The 17,968-nt window shown below is 36.8% G+C and overlaps 1 protein-coding gene across 1 annotated transcript; it reads left to right on the top strand.

The window, feature by feature from the left end:
• Positions 1-1,330: 1,330 nt before the first annotated feature.
• On the top strand, positions 1,331-9,834 carry LOC111988842 ((E,E)-alpha-farnesene synthase). Its single transcript, XM_065779483.1, has 4 exons — positions 1,331-1,467; positions 8,512-8,651; positions 8,804-9,057; positions 9,538-9,834. The coding sequence occupies exons 1-4, from the start codon at positions 1,331-1,333 to the stop codon at positions 9,832-9,834; spliced, it is 828 nt and encodes a 275-aa protein (XP_065635555.1).
• Positions 9,835-17,968: the final 8,134 nt, after the last annotated feature.

Here is a 17,968-nt window from a genome sequence, read left to right as displayed (position 1 = left end):
CCTCGGCTTACGCAGATTACCGTGGTAGAGGACGGTTTTGCATTTTTCGAGAGATCTCACATACCTGAAGGTATTCCACTAGCAGGTCCCTCATCATCCCACCAAGTAACGGTGGCCGAGGAAAGACAATCTAAGAAGGCAGGGGAGGTGGTTGAACTGAGCTCTTCTGAGGACGAATATAGTGTGTTCAACCTAGCTGATCAGTCCGAGGATCCCCCTGGTGATCTAGGAGACCCTCATCTGTCCGAAGCCGACCTCCGGTCCCTAAGAGTTGGTACTCAGGCTGAGATGGGTTTAAAAAGACAGCCCCAAACCAATCTTCTTGACCTACTTGAAGGCGGCTCCAAGAAGGGTGCACCGGAAGAGTCGCAGCCCATACCCTTAACACATCCGCCCCAGATTTCAGCTGTGCAAACCAGGTCATCCTCTATCCCTACAGTATCAGACCCTCAGACTGAGTCTCATGACCCAAAAAGGAAGAGACTTTCTAAGGGTAAGGAGCCAATGGATAGGAGCAAATCCCATTCCCTACCCGAGGAGGGTGGATTTCGCAGGCCTCCGAAGCAACTGAAGCTCAGTAGTCAACAGAAGGGTAGGAAGATCATCCAGCAGTCCGAGGCCCAAGCCTGGCTGCCTGCTGCCATGCTCCATGATCAACCCCTGATGGATGACACATCGATACGGGAATCTCAAGGAGTTGAGGGGGCTCTCGTAGCCGATGCCCTGGAGAAGTCTTTTCTCCTTCCCACTGACATGGCCGAGCTAAGAAATATGAGTGGGACAGAGGTTGTCCTTAACCTTAAGAAATATCTAGGCATGGTGGGTCCCTTGGTACCTATTTACTTTATTTGAACTTTGTTGCTTCGTACCTTCCCTTCTCTTTACGGAGTTACTTGTTTTTATTGGCAGGCTATCCAGGCTCTTTTCAGGTTAGACGAGGAGGTTGATGGCCAAAGCAGCGCCTTAGCGCAAGAGCGTGACAAGTTCTTAAAAGCTGCCAGTACTCTCAAGAAATCTGAGGCTGACCTAAAAAATGCGACCGAAAATCTGGAGGAGATGACAAAGGCCAGGGACACTGCTGCCTCCGACTTAACCGCGGCTAGGAAGCAAGCTGAGGATCAAACCAATCGCTTGCAAGACGTTGAGGGCCAACTATAGAATGCCAAAGGGGACATTGCCTACCTGAAGAAAAAGTTGGCCGAGGCAATCCATGAGAAAGGTATTGTCGAGTATGCCCGGGACGAGGCTGTGAGAGCCAAAGATGAGGCGGTATTTGCAAAAATAGACGCTGAGCGCTCTGTAGAACAGGCGGAGGAGAAGGCTTTCACAGATGGGGTGGCTAAGACTGAAGCCACCGTTCGGGCTCAAGTTCCTGCAGTGTGCAGGCATTATTGTTCTGCGACCTGGCATGAAGCCCTCAACCAAGCAAGGGTTGATGCCTAATCTGACCTTAGGAGGGAGGACAGGGTATATTACCCTATTGCAATTCGCGAGACTGCCCCTGCTGCTCCCGAGGAGGGGTCCGCATTACCAGCGAGTAAGAGCCACAATAAGACCGCCGAAGCTACGTCCTCAGCTGACCAACCCCCCGAGGAGGTTGAACCCCAGAGAACGTTGGGGGGAGTTAGAATCGAGGGTCAAGAAATGCCACAAGACGTGGCGAGGCCTCCCGCGGACCCTCCGAGACAAAGCCCTTAGACCTTGGCCAAAGCCTTTTGATCTGCTTATCGAATTAATTTGCCTACTAAGTTGGGGAGACTGGTGTATGACATAGGATAATTCTGTTTATTTTCTTTTTTATTTCATTTTGTTTCTTGCCTCGGTGGCGTTGTAAGGAAACTGTATATTTTCTGTTTGAACTGAATACTCAATACTTTGCTTCCAACTATGGATATTTTCTTTTACTTGTTTTACTCTAATATTATACTCAATACTTGTATTCTATTCTGGAGTTAGTCTCCTGAGATCACCTGTTATCCTTCAAATATAAATCTAAGGATCGTATTATAGCTTGACTCTAGGTAACACTCTGGTTTTTCTATAGATAGTTATTTTCTCCATAGGTTCGAGTCCTTGGACCATGCAATACCTTGGTTCTGTCTAGCACTTCTATTTTTCTGTAAGTATCTAGTTTCCCCATAGGTTTGAGTCCGAAGACCATGCAATACCTTGGTTCTGTCTAGTACCCAGGTATAATGGTGTGAATAGTTTTACCATAGTCTTGGGTCCGAGGACCATGCAATGCCTTGGTTCTGTCTACCACTTCTATTTTTCTGTAAGTATCTAGTTTCCCCATAGGTTTGAGTCCGAGGACCATGCAATACCTTGGTTCTGTCTAGTACCCAAGTATAATGGTGTGATTAGTTTTCCCATAGGCTTGGGTCCGAGGACCATGCAATGCCTTGGTTCTGTCTACCACTTCTATTTTTCTGTAAGTATCTAGTTTCCCCATAGGTTTGAGTCCGAGTCCTTGGTTCTGTCTACCACTTCTATTTTTCTGTAAGTATCTAGTTTCCCCATAGGTTTGAGTCCGAGGACCATGCAATACCTTGGTTCTGTCTAGTACCCAGGTATAATGGTGTGATTAGTTTTCCCATAGACTTGGGTCCGAGGACCATGCAATGCCTTGGTTCTGTCTACCACTTCTATTTTTCTGTAAGTATCTAGTTTCCCCATAGGTTTGAGTCCGAGGACCATGCAATGCCTTGGTTCTGTCTACCACTTCTATTTTTCTGTAAGTATCTAGTTTCCCCATAGGTTTGAGTCCGAGGATCATGCAATACCTTGGTTCTGTCTAGTACCTAGGTATAATGGTGTGATTAGTTTTTCCATAGGCTTGGGTCTGAGGACCATGCAATGCCTTGGTTCTGTCTACCACTTCTATTTTTCTGTAAGTGGGGGTTTGTCCTCGGACCGCTTTACTGAAGACGATTCCTCCTTGGGTCGGATTATGATCTTTACACGTGGCGTTGATCTCGCCTCCAGCTCGAGCCCCCATCTTTTTCATTTATGAAGCGTCCTTTGGCCGTTCGTGTTCCGCGCTTGACGCTTCGGTGCGTGAGACGCGCCTTCATTAATGTCATCGTGAATTAACACGAGTCCAACGGTCTACGGCCCCCTTGGAATTTGGTAGCTTCATTATTAGCCCTGCTGATAATTCCCTTTTCGAATTCTGCGTGAATTAATTCTCACAAACCCTCATCCTCTATATAAGGCTTTCCGGGGGGATGGTTTCTCCATACTCCATGAACCTCCCAACACAAACAGAAAGAACACACTCTTTCAGTTCCCCAAGCCCCTTTAACAACCCCGCCGAAATTGTGACTGAAGCCGGAAGATATGGGGCGGTTTTGGGCGGGTGTGAGGGCATCCGTGCCAAGAGCCGTTATGGCCGCAGCCCCCACTGGGCTTTTGATGCGGCAAAATCTAGGCGTAACCCCGATGATGCCATACAAGGTGGCCCTAAGGGATGTCGTTGAAGTACCTAATGTCTCTCCTCGGAGCGCACCCCCGACGAAGGAGACGTGCGAATTCATGTCATGGGCGGTGCTCGAGTGTTGCCGTCTCTAGCGGCCAACGCTCGTGAGGATTGGAGAGAATCAAGGGAACATCACGAGGGAGGGCGTCCCGGAGCCCCTGCATCTGCTCCTCGCTTTGTTCAAGCTTCGCCACCCCGAGAAAGGAGTTGTTAGTGGCCTTGAAACAAGCTGGCCCTCCCCCTTCCCTGCTTTTATTGTCAAGTTCTCTCATTCTCTTGATGCCAATAAAAGCATGGGTTGACACTTCCTTCTAGCTAGTTTTAGGGCGGGTCCACCTGGGCCTCTGATTGTAGAACTAGCTGGTAGGAATAGTTATAAAGCAAGCCTGCCTGAGCCTCTGATTGTAATCTGTAACTTTTCTTTTTATGAAATAATATCAAGATTTCTCTTTTCGCTATCAAATCTTCTATGTTCTTGCAAATTTTTTTTTTTTTTTTTTTTACTTTGCCAACCTACTGTAAAACGACCACTTAGAACAACCGCCTGGTGCGCCGACGGCCAGCGCACTAATCCTCCCTACAGACGGCGCCAATTGTAGGGACTCAATTTGAATTGGACCCAGAGTATGAATGGGTTTTCAGCCCAACAAGCCCAAACAATAAATTTTTAGAGAGTGGATCGAAAGTTTAGGTGCTGGTCGGCGTTCCATGAGCATCAACTCTCTTCTCTTATTAGAAAAATACTTAGAACTATTTATAACTGGGGGATGCTCCTCGGCCCATGGCCGAGGAGCCATTTTTCTTTTTTTTCTTTCTCCTCCCTTTTTACTTTAATCGTTCCTCTTTATATAGTCTTCATTGTCCTATCTCGTTCTTCCATCTGTTGATCATCCATTCGTCTTTCTTCTGACCGTCCGTCATATTAGAGGCCTTATCAACACTCAAGTGGTTCACACTGATTAACGTCGCCCTACTAAGGGGTTGCATCCCCATTAATGTGGCCTGGGGGGTTAAGTGAATGCATTAAGTGTGGAGGTGACAGCTTGCTCTGGGCTTGTCCCTTCCCAAAATTATCCTTAGTATGCCGAGGACGAAGAGGTCCTCGGCGTGGATCCAGAAAAGAGTCTCTCCCTAATTTAGCCTTGGATGGTCATCTTTCCTCGGCGCGGGCCTTGGGCCTACTACACGATGGGCTGAGGCTATCAGGCCCACGGGCCCCACAACTTTGATGACAAAAAATTATGAAAAGTTCATGTACTAAAAATATGGCCATTTGTGAAAATTGAATGATTTTTATAAACTCATTTTGAATAGTTTAATTATCAAATCGTAGATAGTGAGCACCTAGTTCGCGTTGTTGCTCTAATGCCTTCTTTTCTTTGTTGCTATCAAGGAGGATAAAATTTTTTGGAGGGAGATGGCTGAACAACTAGATGAGAGTTGTGGAGGAATACATGTTTAACTAGATAGTACAAGCTGACCACCATAAAAGTTTTAATTTTGTTTTCAACTATAAGAAACTTTTTAGGAATACATTTATTTCCTTTTCCAAATTTAAATATAATACTCCCTTCCTTTTTCTCTCGCTCTCTTTTTTTCTCCATCTTAGTGATAAACAAAAGTTTTGCAGTCAAAACAATTGTCAGACTGGCAAATCAATACTAGTAAGTGCAAATGGTTTTGACTCCGCTTAAATATGTCGTTTAATACCCTCTCCTGCACTTCCTCTCTTGCCACTATTTTCGGTGTTAATTATTGTCTTCTCCTTCCCAAAATCAAATTTTATTGCAAATTGCTTTTTTCTTTTTCTCGCGCGTTGGGGTGGGGGGTGGGGTTCTAACTTGAGTTAGCCCCCTCCATAATGTTTTCTGGTTTTATATTGTACATTTATATTACTTATAAATTTATAATGTAATTTTATAGGAATTATATTATGTTTTTTTTTTTTTTGATAAGAGGAGGAATTATATTATGTTATATTAACATAAAAGAATACTTGTGCTTAAAACATATGTACATACTATACTTTCTAAAGGGCATATGTTGACTTAAAATAAATTATAATGTTATGAAATTTTAATTAGAATTAAGCACATTTTTAACAAAATAAAACGCTATGTTTATAAATTTTCTTAAAAAATACTTTCCTTATAACATATGTTTATTAATTTATTCTATTTTATATTTATAGTAACATATAAATTATATAATACTATGTTATAGCAAAATGTAATATAATTATAATACTATGCTAAATTCCAATTCAATTATGACATAAAGAATAGAGACCAGTTTACCCAAAAAAGAAAATCATTTAAACCGAGCTGTTGAAGAGAGAGGGTAAGTTTGAGCAGGTATTGTATACCAATCCACTGCTGCCAACTAGCTGATCATATCGTGCATAGTCGCCCAATTTGCTTGGTATCATTTATTTTCTCACTTCTTTGATCATGCCCTCTTTCAACTCATGTTTGTGTTTCTTACTGTTATTTACTTTGTTTTTTAGGATAATGGTAAAGTTAGTACTTTCAACTTTGAATAGAGACCAGTTTTTCCAAAAAAGAAAATCATTTAAACAGAGATGTTGAAGAGAGAGGGTGAATTTGAGCGTGTATTGGATACCACGCCATTGCTGCCAACTAGGCGATCATATCGTACATAGTCACCCGATCTACTTGGGATCATCTATTTTATCACTTCTTTGATCTTGTCCTTTTTCACCTCATGTTTGCGTATCTTACTATTTTTTACTCTTGTCTTTTAGGATAATGGTAAAGTTAGTATTTTTCAAGTTTGAACTTTGAACTGGCTTTATTTTCTAGAGTACCGACTATGGTTGTGGTCATGTGGGTAAGTCATGACTGGATCTGTGTGGGTCATTGGATTTAGGTGTAATTTTAAAAGCATGGGGTTCTAGCTTGCCAGTATTTCAAAGTGTAACAGAGCTCATGTTTCAATGTCAGTGCTGCTGAATGTCTTTTTCTTTTTCTTTTTTTTCTTTTTTTGGTAATCTTAGCATACTGTAGCTTCCCGCGTGGATAATTACTGGCCACACATGCATGTGGTATCATTCTTTTACTCTATTTTTTTGGGTAGAAATAGAGTTCTAGTACTTTTAGTCTTTTACGCAGCTATTGTTTCTTATTTCGTCCGAAGAAATAAATTCACTTAGGTTGGAGCATGGGTTAGTTTTTTCTTTTAATTTAATTGAATAATTAATTACATAATGAAATAAAATAGAAGTGTAATGTAAATTATTGCAGAACAAATAATTTTCTTTCGGTATTTCATAGTTGAATAATGTCACATAAATAGTAAGTGGGTTTTCATTTTTTTAGTACTCCGCTGCTCCCCCCTCCCCTCAGTCAACATTCTAGATTAGTCCCTAATCCCATGCAAGGACACCTTCCACCTTTTTCTTAAACATATATAGGCTTGTAATAGAATTTCGATTTTTTGGAGCTCATGGTCCCTTAATTATCTCTTGACATTCTTCAATAATATCCCACACATTACAGGGCATGTTTGGTAATGTTGTTCTAATAATGTTGTTTGTATTTTTTGAAAATACGTGTGGGTAAAAAAATGTGTGAAAATACGTGTAATATTGTTTAAACATTGAAAATTGTTATTTAAAAAAACGATAACAAACGGGTCCTCAGTATGAAAAAAAAAATTAATTTACTTCCAATTTTCAACAATTAATTTCTTAGCCAATTAAAATATGAAAAAAAAAAAATTATAGTGCCCTAGTTTTCTTGTGACTAATCAACCAAAAAAATCAAAGATATCTACCCCTACATTTTGATGGATTCTCAACTCCCTCCGTTCCAAAGATACCTTAAATTTTTCGTATACACTTCATTTTGGAGACTAAATAAGGTCATTCATCTTTTTTTTTTCCCCCCTTTTTTCTTTTCTTTTTCCAGATTTTGTTTCTATAAGTTGTAACCAGCAGTAAGGTCTCACTCTCACTGTGCATCATTCACTCTATAATTTCACTACCACATCAATCTCGTAAGAATATGTAAATTTATTCTCCAATTGCTCTTTTTCTTCTCAATTATTTTAAATTTACTTCTTGTTGATGTTTTTATTGATTTTTTTTTTAAAGTCAATATATATATATATAATTCTTAATTATCATTTGTGTTTTTACAAAAAAGGGGGAGAGTTCAAATCCAAGTTCTTTTTAGGGAAAGAACCAAATGTTGCTATTAAGTTACATGATTTTAGGCATTGATTCTTATTCATATTTGACTTCATATATGTGTGTGTGTGAATTAGTCAAATTACCTATCCCTCGCTTAGTCTTTTTTTTTTTTTTAAATGTTAAGTTTTGCATCTCATGACCCACTATGCATGGATAAGGAACTTGGGCTTCGATGAAGAGTGTCATGGGCTTCGAGTCTAATATGCAGGGGTGAAGAAATCCTAGCTCTTAGGCCTAACAAGTGAAGAAACAGACTTTGGGCCTTTGGCGGGCTTTCATACCCATATATAGTAACATGCTTTTTGGTCTTTGTGAGCGTTTGGATTGAGGTTAATGCTGCGGCACGTTTTCATTTCACGTTTTGGACTTTCATTTATTTATTTTTTTTTATTTTTTATTTTTTATTTTCAGGAGTGTGAGGGAGTAATGCGGTACTACTGTGCGGCTACTGTTCACATGAACAGTAGCCGCACTTGTTAACTTTTTGCCATGAACAGTGCACTTGTGCACTGTTCACAGACCCATAAATTTCACTTTTATCATCTTTTTCATTAAAAATGAGTTCCACAGTACTATTCGCACATTTAAAAATTATTTTGTTACAGTATTTTCAGTTTTCAATTTTTAGCAATAATAAGTTGAATCCAAATGGACTCAAATTGAGACCGTTTGGTGTGGTTCTAAGTCTCATATCCAACCCATTTATACGTTAGAAGACTTTTGGGCTTAAAATAATCCTCTGGGCTTCATTTTCAGTTTGGAGAGACTTGACCCATGCTTGTTTCATGTATTTTCCTTGTGTTAGGCTATTTTAATGCAGGTGGGATGTTAGTGAAACTCAACAGCTTCCAGAGTGCATGAAAACTTGCTTCCTACCTCTCTACAGTACTACTAATGAAATCGCCAATGAAATTCAAAAGGAGAAGGGTGCTTGGAACCAAGTTTTACCTCATCTTAAAAAAGGGGTACTCATCTGTTCATTTTCATAATAATTAGAATTTACTCGTTTGTTCATTTTTCATCATGTTTAATTGGAATACATATATACATAATAGGTAAAGATCATCTTTATTGAAATTATAGTGAATATCTTTTTCTTTTTTTTCTTTTTTAATGGTGGACAGATTTTTGTAATGGATTATTTGTGGAAGCAAAGTGGTACAACATGGTCTACACTCCATCCCTGCAAGAATATCTAAGTAATGCATGGATTTCATCGACTGCCCCATTACTTTTGGTCCACAAATTCTTTTCCATGGGACATGAGGTAACAAACGGGACGGAAGATTTTTTGGAGAAAAACCAAGAAATTGTGTACAATATATTTATGATAATTGGACTCTACAATGATTTGGGGACTTCAGTGGTAATTACTCTTTCCTTATACAACATTTTTATAAATTACTGATGCAGTTTTAGTATTTTTCAAATAATTATTGATAGATAAAAATGTGATGTCATTCGCAAGTCTAGATTACAACTAGTCCACATCAATAATTTGTAAAAATATTATAAATAGTTAATGTCTATAGCATTATTATTTCCTTATGAGTAATACTACAGATATAAAGTATTTATAATATTTTTACAAACTATTTTACAATGTTTTTACAAACTGCTGATATAGTTTTAGTATTTTCTAAAAAATTATTGATAAATAAAAATATGATGTTAGTGGTAAGTTTAGTTTAGAATTAGTACGAATTTGTTACATGAATAGTTTGTAAAAATATTATAAAATAATTTGTAACTGTAGCATTACTTATTCTTTTTTGGTTATATAGAGCATTGATTAATTATTATGTCCATATTAGAACAAACTAATTGGAATAGTAACTTGAAACAGGCTGAGAGAGCAAGAGGTGATGTTCTCTCATCAATCCTATGTTATATGAGAGAAGCTGACGTTTCAGGAGAAATTGCACAGAAGAACGTCGAAGACATGATAAACAAGTGTTGGAAGAAAATAAATGGGCAATGCTTCAACCAATTGCCAATGCTGCAATCATTTGTCAATATTGCAACAAATAAGGCTCGTGGGGCACATAGCCTTTATCAATATGGAGATGGATTTGGAGTTCAAGACAGAGACACTCGGAAAAATATCGTGTCTTTACTGGTTGAACCTCTCGAGCTCTACTGAATTGAAATGTCAAATTATGGAATATGGGTCAATTTGTCATCTATGAATCTATGGTGTTAGAAATTAGAACTTAGAACTTAGAATTGCAATAACTCACTGGATGGTGACTTGAATAGCTAGCATGGCTTTGTCTCTACAATAATGCCATGAACGAGTACGCTTGGATTGTAACGTAATCAATATTGGGTTTATAATTAAATAAACGTGCTTTTAAAACATTCATATTTGATGTTTTGATAGATATTTTTGAGGGTCTGTGATGTGACCCCTGCGATTTCCTTAATCTTGATAGGTTTTTAATGTGTTGTGTATCTAAGAGTTAGATCATTTTAGATATACATCACTGTCACTTTTTAAAGATCTTTTCCCATTCTACCTTTCCAATCAAAAAAAAAAAAAAAAATTCCTCTCTCTCTATGTGTGTGTTAAAAATACTTAGTATTTTAAAAAAAAAAACTAATTATATATTGAAATCTTATTGAATTAGTTTTTTTAATCTATTTAAGACCAATTGGATGTTCATTGTTATGGCATTTGGCCAAATAAAATACTTTTCATTCTCTATATTTGGGATAATTCACAATTTCCTCACTTATCTTTAAAACCAATTAAGGGTCGTCAATAGGCCGGGTCGGGCCGGTCTGGCCCATTTTTACTTGGCCCATAGGCGCAATGGGCTGGGCATAATGGTCTATTAACTAGTTAACGGACTGGGTCGGGCTGAGCCGAAAGAGAAAACCTCAGCCCATGACCCAGCCCATGACCCTGCCCATGGGCAATGCCCATTTTGTCTTTAGCAAGCTGGGCTATCGGGTTAGGCCTAATGGGCTACTCATGGGCTTGTGTTAGCATATTATTTTATTATTTTTATAAGGATAGAATCAATTTTTTTATAAGGGAATAATCAATCTATTTTTTAAAGGAAAGAATTAAAGAATTTAATACTTAATTACAAATTTTTTTACAGTCAAATCTATTTAATTTTTCGTTTTGTTGATGGAAACCTATTTAATTTTTTTTATTAAGGCTTTAAATAGTTTTTTATTTTTATCTTTAATAAAAAAAAAATGTCGAATGGTTAATTCAAATTTGCTAGACTACTAGAAAAATATATATTTAGTAAACTAAGTTTAGCACAATTACTTTGAGTATCTTAGCGGTTCAGGGAGTTCTCTTAAAAAATTCTTCCATAACATCTCAAGATCAATTCTTCATGCACTTCTTATATATTTTTGTTATGAATTATGAGTTATTGGACTAGGCCAATGGCTTGGACCAACGGGCTGGGCAACGGGTTAGACTACTAGGCTAGCCCACTGGGTACCCATGGGTATAAAAACTAGCCCATAGCTTGACCCACTGGGCTAGTAGGCTACCCATGAGCCTCAATAACAACGGGCTGGACCGCCCATTAGCCCGGTGGGCCGTCGGGTTTCTAGATAGGGCTATGGGCCGTGGGCTATTTGATGACCCTTAAAACCAATTAATTTTCCCATTTATCTATATAGTAGCAAAAAAAAAAATATATATATATATATGTAGTGGTTATGCTATATCAACATGACCCCTTCTATCTCCATTGTCTCTATCATTTTCCTACATCAATTTTATTTCCTTACTTTAGTTTCAACATGGAATCCAGTGGCTGCACCTTGACCTGGAAAAAAAAAATTATATATAATAATTAAAAAAATTTATTTTTTTACTAAAAAAAAAAAAAAAAAAAAAAAAAAAAACCTAGTTAATGGAAAACTATCTTTGGTCAACAGAAAACTCTAATAAAAATAAGGCTTATTTTCTATAGGTTGTTTTCCAAAAAAAATTTTTGGAAAAAAATCTCTCTCTCATTTGTTGCATCTCCTATAGATATTATCTTCGTCTATAGCTATGGGAAACATAATTTTTTGGCCCCTTCTCTCTCTCATGGCAAGTTTTCTCACTTTTTCTCTCTTCCCTTTACTTTTTCTCTCCTCACACCCTCACTCTCACTAACTCTAGTCTCTCCTCTTCCCATAGATCTGTCTTTCTTCTCTCTTTTCTCCATGTTTCGCTTCCCCTCTGTAACACAATTCTTTGATTAGATTTTTTTTTCCCCTTCATTAATCTGTCAATAACTCCGACTTGCAAAGGAGAACAAATTTGCAGCGGTAATTATTTCATTTCTCTCTACCAAAATCACAATTCTTTCCTTTGAATTTCAAGCTTGATTTTCTTTTTTCTCTAAGAAATTTTTAGTTTGATGGATTCCAGGCAGAAGTTACTTCTTTTTCATACATAAAGTGCAAAAAAATAAAAATAAAATAAAATAAAATAAAATAAAAGAAGAAGAAGAAGAAGAATGAATGAAGTAAAAGATGAAAATTTTAAACATAGTACCTATATTGCTCTAAATTTTTTTTACATGAGACAATCTTTACCGTGGACTAATAATATTGTTATATAATGAATGATAATTGTTTAGGAGAATTGTATTTGTTGGCAAATACTTTTTTTGTTGGCAGATACTATGCAATGATGATATATTATACAGTACATTATGTAAATACCTAATTTAGAGTAATATTGAAGACTTGTGGTTTACCATAGTAGACAATTAGTATACCAACAAAAAGAGTAGACAATTAAAAGTTATTGTTATTTATACTTATTGAAAATGTATTTCCCTGTCAAATTTATATATATATATATATATATAAGTGGTAGAGATCATGAAAATTTGACAACTAATTAATTTTGATTGTATCTACTGTCAAAATTTTAGTATGAAAACCAAATTCATTCTTGGTTTTTTATTTATAATGATTATATTAGTTAATTTACATAATATTCATGTTTTAAATTATACAAGAAATATTTTATAAAAAAAAATTGCATACCAAACACCAGAAAACATTCTCAAGCTCATTTTCAAGGTCTTTACCAAACACTAAAAAATGAGACAATTTTCTAGAAAATACTCTTTAGAAAATGATTCCCAATCTAATTAATAGCTAATGCTTCAGCCACACCAAGTCTCTAACATGCACATGAGATGGACATAATATCCAACGGTTTCAATTAATCCAGTTGTCTGAACGCAAATCTAGAGGGACAAAGTCTAACCCTACAACCAATAAAAAAAAATGACATATTTTTGTCAGATTTGTAATATACATAATTCACTTAAAATAACTGTAACATGGAAGTCTCTTGCAGTCTTGCTCTTTGAGTGTTTCTCTGTTTCTAAGAAAGCTTCATGCTTCTCCTAGAATAGTAGAATAGTTGTCCTATCTCTTAGAAGGCGAGTTTGTACTCCTTAAAATAACAAGGTTATTTTAAGGTTTGTTGGGTTTTTCTTTGTGGGGTGGGGAAATACTTCAGTGTTCTTTTTGCAGCATCTTTTTTCAGTTCTTTTTCTCTCAGTTCTTTTCAAATCATCTGGAGGATTTGACCTCTAATTAAACGACAAAGAAGTCCAGTTTGAGGGAATAAGGTACAGGTTCAGGGGGGAAGAGAAATCTTCACAAACAGGGTGCTAGACAAATTGATGTGCATGGTTCAGTGAATTCATCTTAGCAGCAAAATTTCTCACAAGCAAATTCCTCAAGACGGAGGCAGTGGCACGAACCTCCAAACAAATCTAGCGCTTTACAAATGGTTTCAAAATCAAGCATTGTGGCAACCATAGGGTACATGATGTCCCCTACAGATTCATGAATAGGGCTGTGGCAGAAAGTATCTGTGAAACAATAGGAAGGAGAATTTTCAGGCGCCCTATGAGACTTCCGCCAGTTCAACGACAGGAAGGAGAATTTTCAGGCACAGTGGCTGATCGGACTAGAGAGGGAGAAGCAATTATGGAAATCGAAAAAATCAGGGGATGACATTAATTCCAAGTCTGTTACAAATTAAAAGCCTGTAACTGATAAGGAAAAGGAGTCTAAGGCAGGAAACGTGCCAAACCAAGCGAAGCCAAACTAGTTAATCTCTCAATCAATGTTCGAAAATAATTGCCACGATCATTTATTCCCTCAATCACGTTCCAAAAATAAATGCCAAGGTGATTTATTCCTTTCACAACTCTCAGTTATTGACAAGGAAATAAGGAAGTTTGATACAACGAGCACTAAGGAGGTAGGGCATACAAGCATAGCTAGTAGTGAAGGGGAACGTGAGAAAATTCATAAATTCCCTCATGAAGTGGCAGGAAAAATAAATGCTTCCACGTTCAGTCTCTCTTCTCATCCACTTCCATGTGCAAGTGCTAAGACTACCACTCAACCTGAGCCAACGAATCCCCTCTGTGACCGGTGTTCATGGGCCAACGAATCTGGCTTCCATGCACTGTGGTCGTGTGGTGAGTTGGATGCAGTATGGAAGGATTTGAACATGTGGAGTTGCCGAAAGACACTCAACTTTATCACCTTCAAAGAGCTGCTATCATGGCTGATTAATCACCAGTGCCATCTGGAGCTCTTTTCAGTCACGGCTTGGTCTATTTGGACACAACAAAACCAGGTTCAACTAAATAAACCCAGCTATAGTCTGCACTTAATCACCCCATTGGCAAAGGAACAACGTTGGGAACTTCAGGATGTTAACTTGCACCCTCCATCTCTTCAGATAGCCCATTCCTTGGTGCAAAAGTGGAAACTACCAGATCACAGGTTTTTAAAAATTAATTGTGACGGCGCCAGGTTCGCAAAGGAGAACAGAGCAGGGATTGGGGTGGTTATACATAACAGTGAGGGTATGGTGCTAGGATCACTGTCTAAGCAACTTTCCTAGGCATTTAGCCCTCTGCAAATCGAGGCGATGGCCGTCGAAACAGCTTTGTAGTTTGCGGCAGACCTAGGAGTTCAACACGCCATCCTTTAGACCAACTCGCTAGTGTTAGTGAAGGCCTTGCGTGAATGTACAAAGTTCATTTCAACAATGGGCTTAGCGTTGGATGAGATTAGAAATATGGTTAATTTTTTTACTGAATTACGTTACTCTCATGTAAAGAGAGAGGGTAATATTATTGCTCACAAGTTAGTTCGTCATACCATTTGTGTTTTGGATTTTGTAGTGTGGATGGAGGATGTTCCACCACCTTTATTTCCTGTTGTATTGGCTAATATAGCTGGTTTTACTTAATAAAATAAGATACGTTCTTCCTCAAAAAAAAAAAAAAAACTGTGTAAAATATTTAAAACCTGCTTTAACAAGCCATATGCATTGCATAAATTTACTGACTTTATTACGGCTTACGAAATACGTCACAAAAGAAAAGACCTCACTCGTATCTTTATGTCATTTAGGTGCTGGTGGAGTAATCTGGACCTCACAGAAACTTGAGTAAGAGACAAATTCAGATTTGGTTAAATAGTTAATACTATTGCACCGTGCAATAGCAAATTAAAGGTTAATTTGGAACTTTTCATCTCAACTCTTACATAAAACAAATTTTAACCGTTAACTTTTTACTATTTTATTCTAACACTTTCTTTTTTAACTTCTTTCTTATATCCAATGATTACTGCACTGTGCAATAGCTTATTGCTATCCCACCGAATTTCAATCCATAAGATACTAGCCAAATGTAATCACGTCTTAATAAATGGCTTACAAAAGTCACTAATTTGACACGGATAATTGATGATGTTTGCTGTTTAGTTCATTAACATCTGATGTTCTTAAAAAAAATCAACTTATAACACACACACACACACACACACACACACACACACACATATATATATATATATAAACCAATATCCAAACTACATAGTAAAAATGTAGTCATTACGCTTTATCAACATGGGTCCTTCTATTTCCACTGTTTCTATCATTTGCCTACATCAATTTTATTTCCTTACTTTAGTTTCAACTTGGAATCATCAATATATTTAACGATGCTAATATTCTTTTGGGTTGGTGAAATATATATCGCCAAGTACATTATTGGGTGGGAGCACCCTTCTCAAAAACCTTTACCAGCAAACATTTTGTTATTTTTGTAAAAGTGGAAGCTTTAATACCAATTTGTTGAGAATAGCATAAGTGTAAATAGCTATTTGTTGCGTATATAACTCAATTAAAATGGATAATTTTACATGGTTTAGCTTTTGGACTATGCGGTGTTGAGAAGGAAATTCACTAACAAAAGAAGGAGATTACAAAGCCAAAAAGCTATCAATCACCAGAATCAAGTTACTAAAGAAACCTTAAAATCTCTAGATCAAAGTCACCGCTTAGAAGTTTATACAAAAATACCAAAGAATAGAAAAGCCTATTATAATACCGCGGCACTAATATAATTGACAATATATATATATATATATATTAGGTCTTGCCACAGTACAAGTGCCCTATAAGGAATAATATTCCTTAAGTCGTATAAGGCTTAATGCCTATTCAATTGGAGTCCATTACATGCTCAACACAAAAGTATGGGTTTGGCTTACCTCTAATACTTTTTTAAAATGAATTTTCTTTTATTTTAATGAGACACTATCACATCACTCACTAACTGAATAAAAAGAGAAGATTAATATTCATTACTACTTGTCATTGTATATTTAAAATAAAAGGACATGTCCAGTTAAAAATGTACTAGAGGTAAGTCAAATCCAGTGGCGGAGCCAGGAATTTAGGTCAGGGGGGGCAAGATTAAAAGTAAAAAACTAATCTAAAAAAATTAATCAATATTACTAACAAAATAAATAAGCAATTATATGCTAATGTAATTGTCATATAGAATCTAACATAAAATGTAAACTTTAATTTGGTTTTTCACATCTAGCTTAATTTACTCAATTGTCTTCAATGATTTTTCATATTTTGAAACCGCTGCATGATTTTTTCACACTCAGTAGTCTTAAATATATTTTTCTAAACAATCATTCATCTATTGATTTCTCATTCGATTGTGTAGTCGATTTTTAACTATGTTCATTGTTGAAATAACTCTTTCAATAATAGTTGTTGCAACTAGTAAGATCAATGCCAAGGTCACTAATGAGTAAATCAATGGATATGAAACATCATTTTTCATTTCTACCATCTTTTCAACAAGCTGTCCAATTCGTTTAAGTGTTGAATGCTTTTAAAAACTCAACAAAAACTCTAAGGTACAAATCGAAAGAGACTGGTATCAAAAGAATTTTTTTTTTAAATGTGAGGCATCCTTTACTACTTTATACTATATATATATATATATATATATTTTTTTTATAGAGTCCTATTAGTATTAGTATTAGGTAGTGTATTCCTTTTTCATTTGGCAGTACGATCCTCTTTTCTTTTTTTTAATCATTATTAGGTCAGTCCCATTCCCCTATGATTCCTATTTCCTTATGTCAGTCACATTCCCCTATGATTCCTATTTCCTTATGGCAGTAGGATTTGCATCTTTTGTGCAACTACAACCTAATGTCTTTTGTGCCGTGAGGGAATGTGTAATATATGTACCATATTAGTACTAAAAAAATTTGAAAGTTCAGGGGGGCACCTGCCCCCCCCCCCCCAATGGCGTGTATTAGATACTTTTGTAACAAATTTTAAGTGACAAATTGTTACGGGTTGTTATTGGTAGAACAAAAAAGTTATTTTAGTTGTAGGTTCAAATTGGAACCAAAAACAACTAGCCACTTTTAATTTATTGTAAAAGTATTGCAAAAATGTTGTGAACGTAGCACTTCTCTAAAGTCTATTAATTCTATGTTGTCCCAATTTAGTTGACTAGTGAATCTTGAGAGATCTCTTAAGTTCCTAAGCGTCCTGCAACTGTAGTTTGCTAAAAGGAAAACATTTTAAATCCGTTTGGGGAGGAAACTTCAACCCAACTTTCTTGGAAAATTTAATTTGGCTTTTGTTGGAATGCTTTTACAGACATGTTCCGACCCAAAAAACTATTGGAAATTAAGGTGTTTGTCGGGAAACAGTTTGATTAGTGTGTTGTGAGAGATTTTGAGGATGTTCAAACTTGGGAATTTTTTTTTTTTTTTTTGGGGAAATAATGATAATAATTGTTATCATTGGTGGCTTAAATTTGAGGTGCTCTTATGCCACATATGTTTTATTCCTTCCCAAGTTATACTTTTGGGATTTGACCAGGGGCGGAGGGAAGGAAGGGGGGGGGGGGGGGGGGGGGGCCCCCCCGACCTTTCCA

The sequence above is a fragment of the Quercus suber genome, unplaced genomic scaffold (assembly GCF_002906115.3).
Source record: "Quercus suber isolate HL8 unplaced genomic scaffold, Cork oak 2.0 scaffold_209, whole genome shotgun sequence".
Classification (NCBI taxonomy): domain Eukaryota; kingdom Viridiplantae; phylum Streptophyta; class Magnoliopsida; order Fagales; family Fagaceae; genus Quercus; species Quercus suber.
The sequence above is the reverse complement of the archived record's forward strand: the minus strand, read 5'-3'. Positions and strand labels throughout refer to the sequence as shown.

Excerpts from the sequence above, each read along its gene's own strand:
- LOC111988842 (XM_065779483.1), top strand. The coding sequence starts at position 1,331 with ATGGGGTGGCTAAGACTGAAGCCACCGTTCGGGCTCAAGTTCCTGCAG. Across the intron at positions 1,468-8,511 it reads ACCTTAGGAGGGAGGACAGG|GTGGGATGTTAGTGAAACTC; the intron begins GTATATTACCCT and ends ATTTTAATGCAG. Across the intron at positions 9,058-9,537 it reads ATGATTTGGGGACTTCAGTG|GCTGAGAGAGCAAGAGGTGA; the intron begins GTAATTACTCTT and ends AACTTGAAACAG.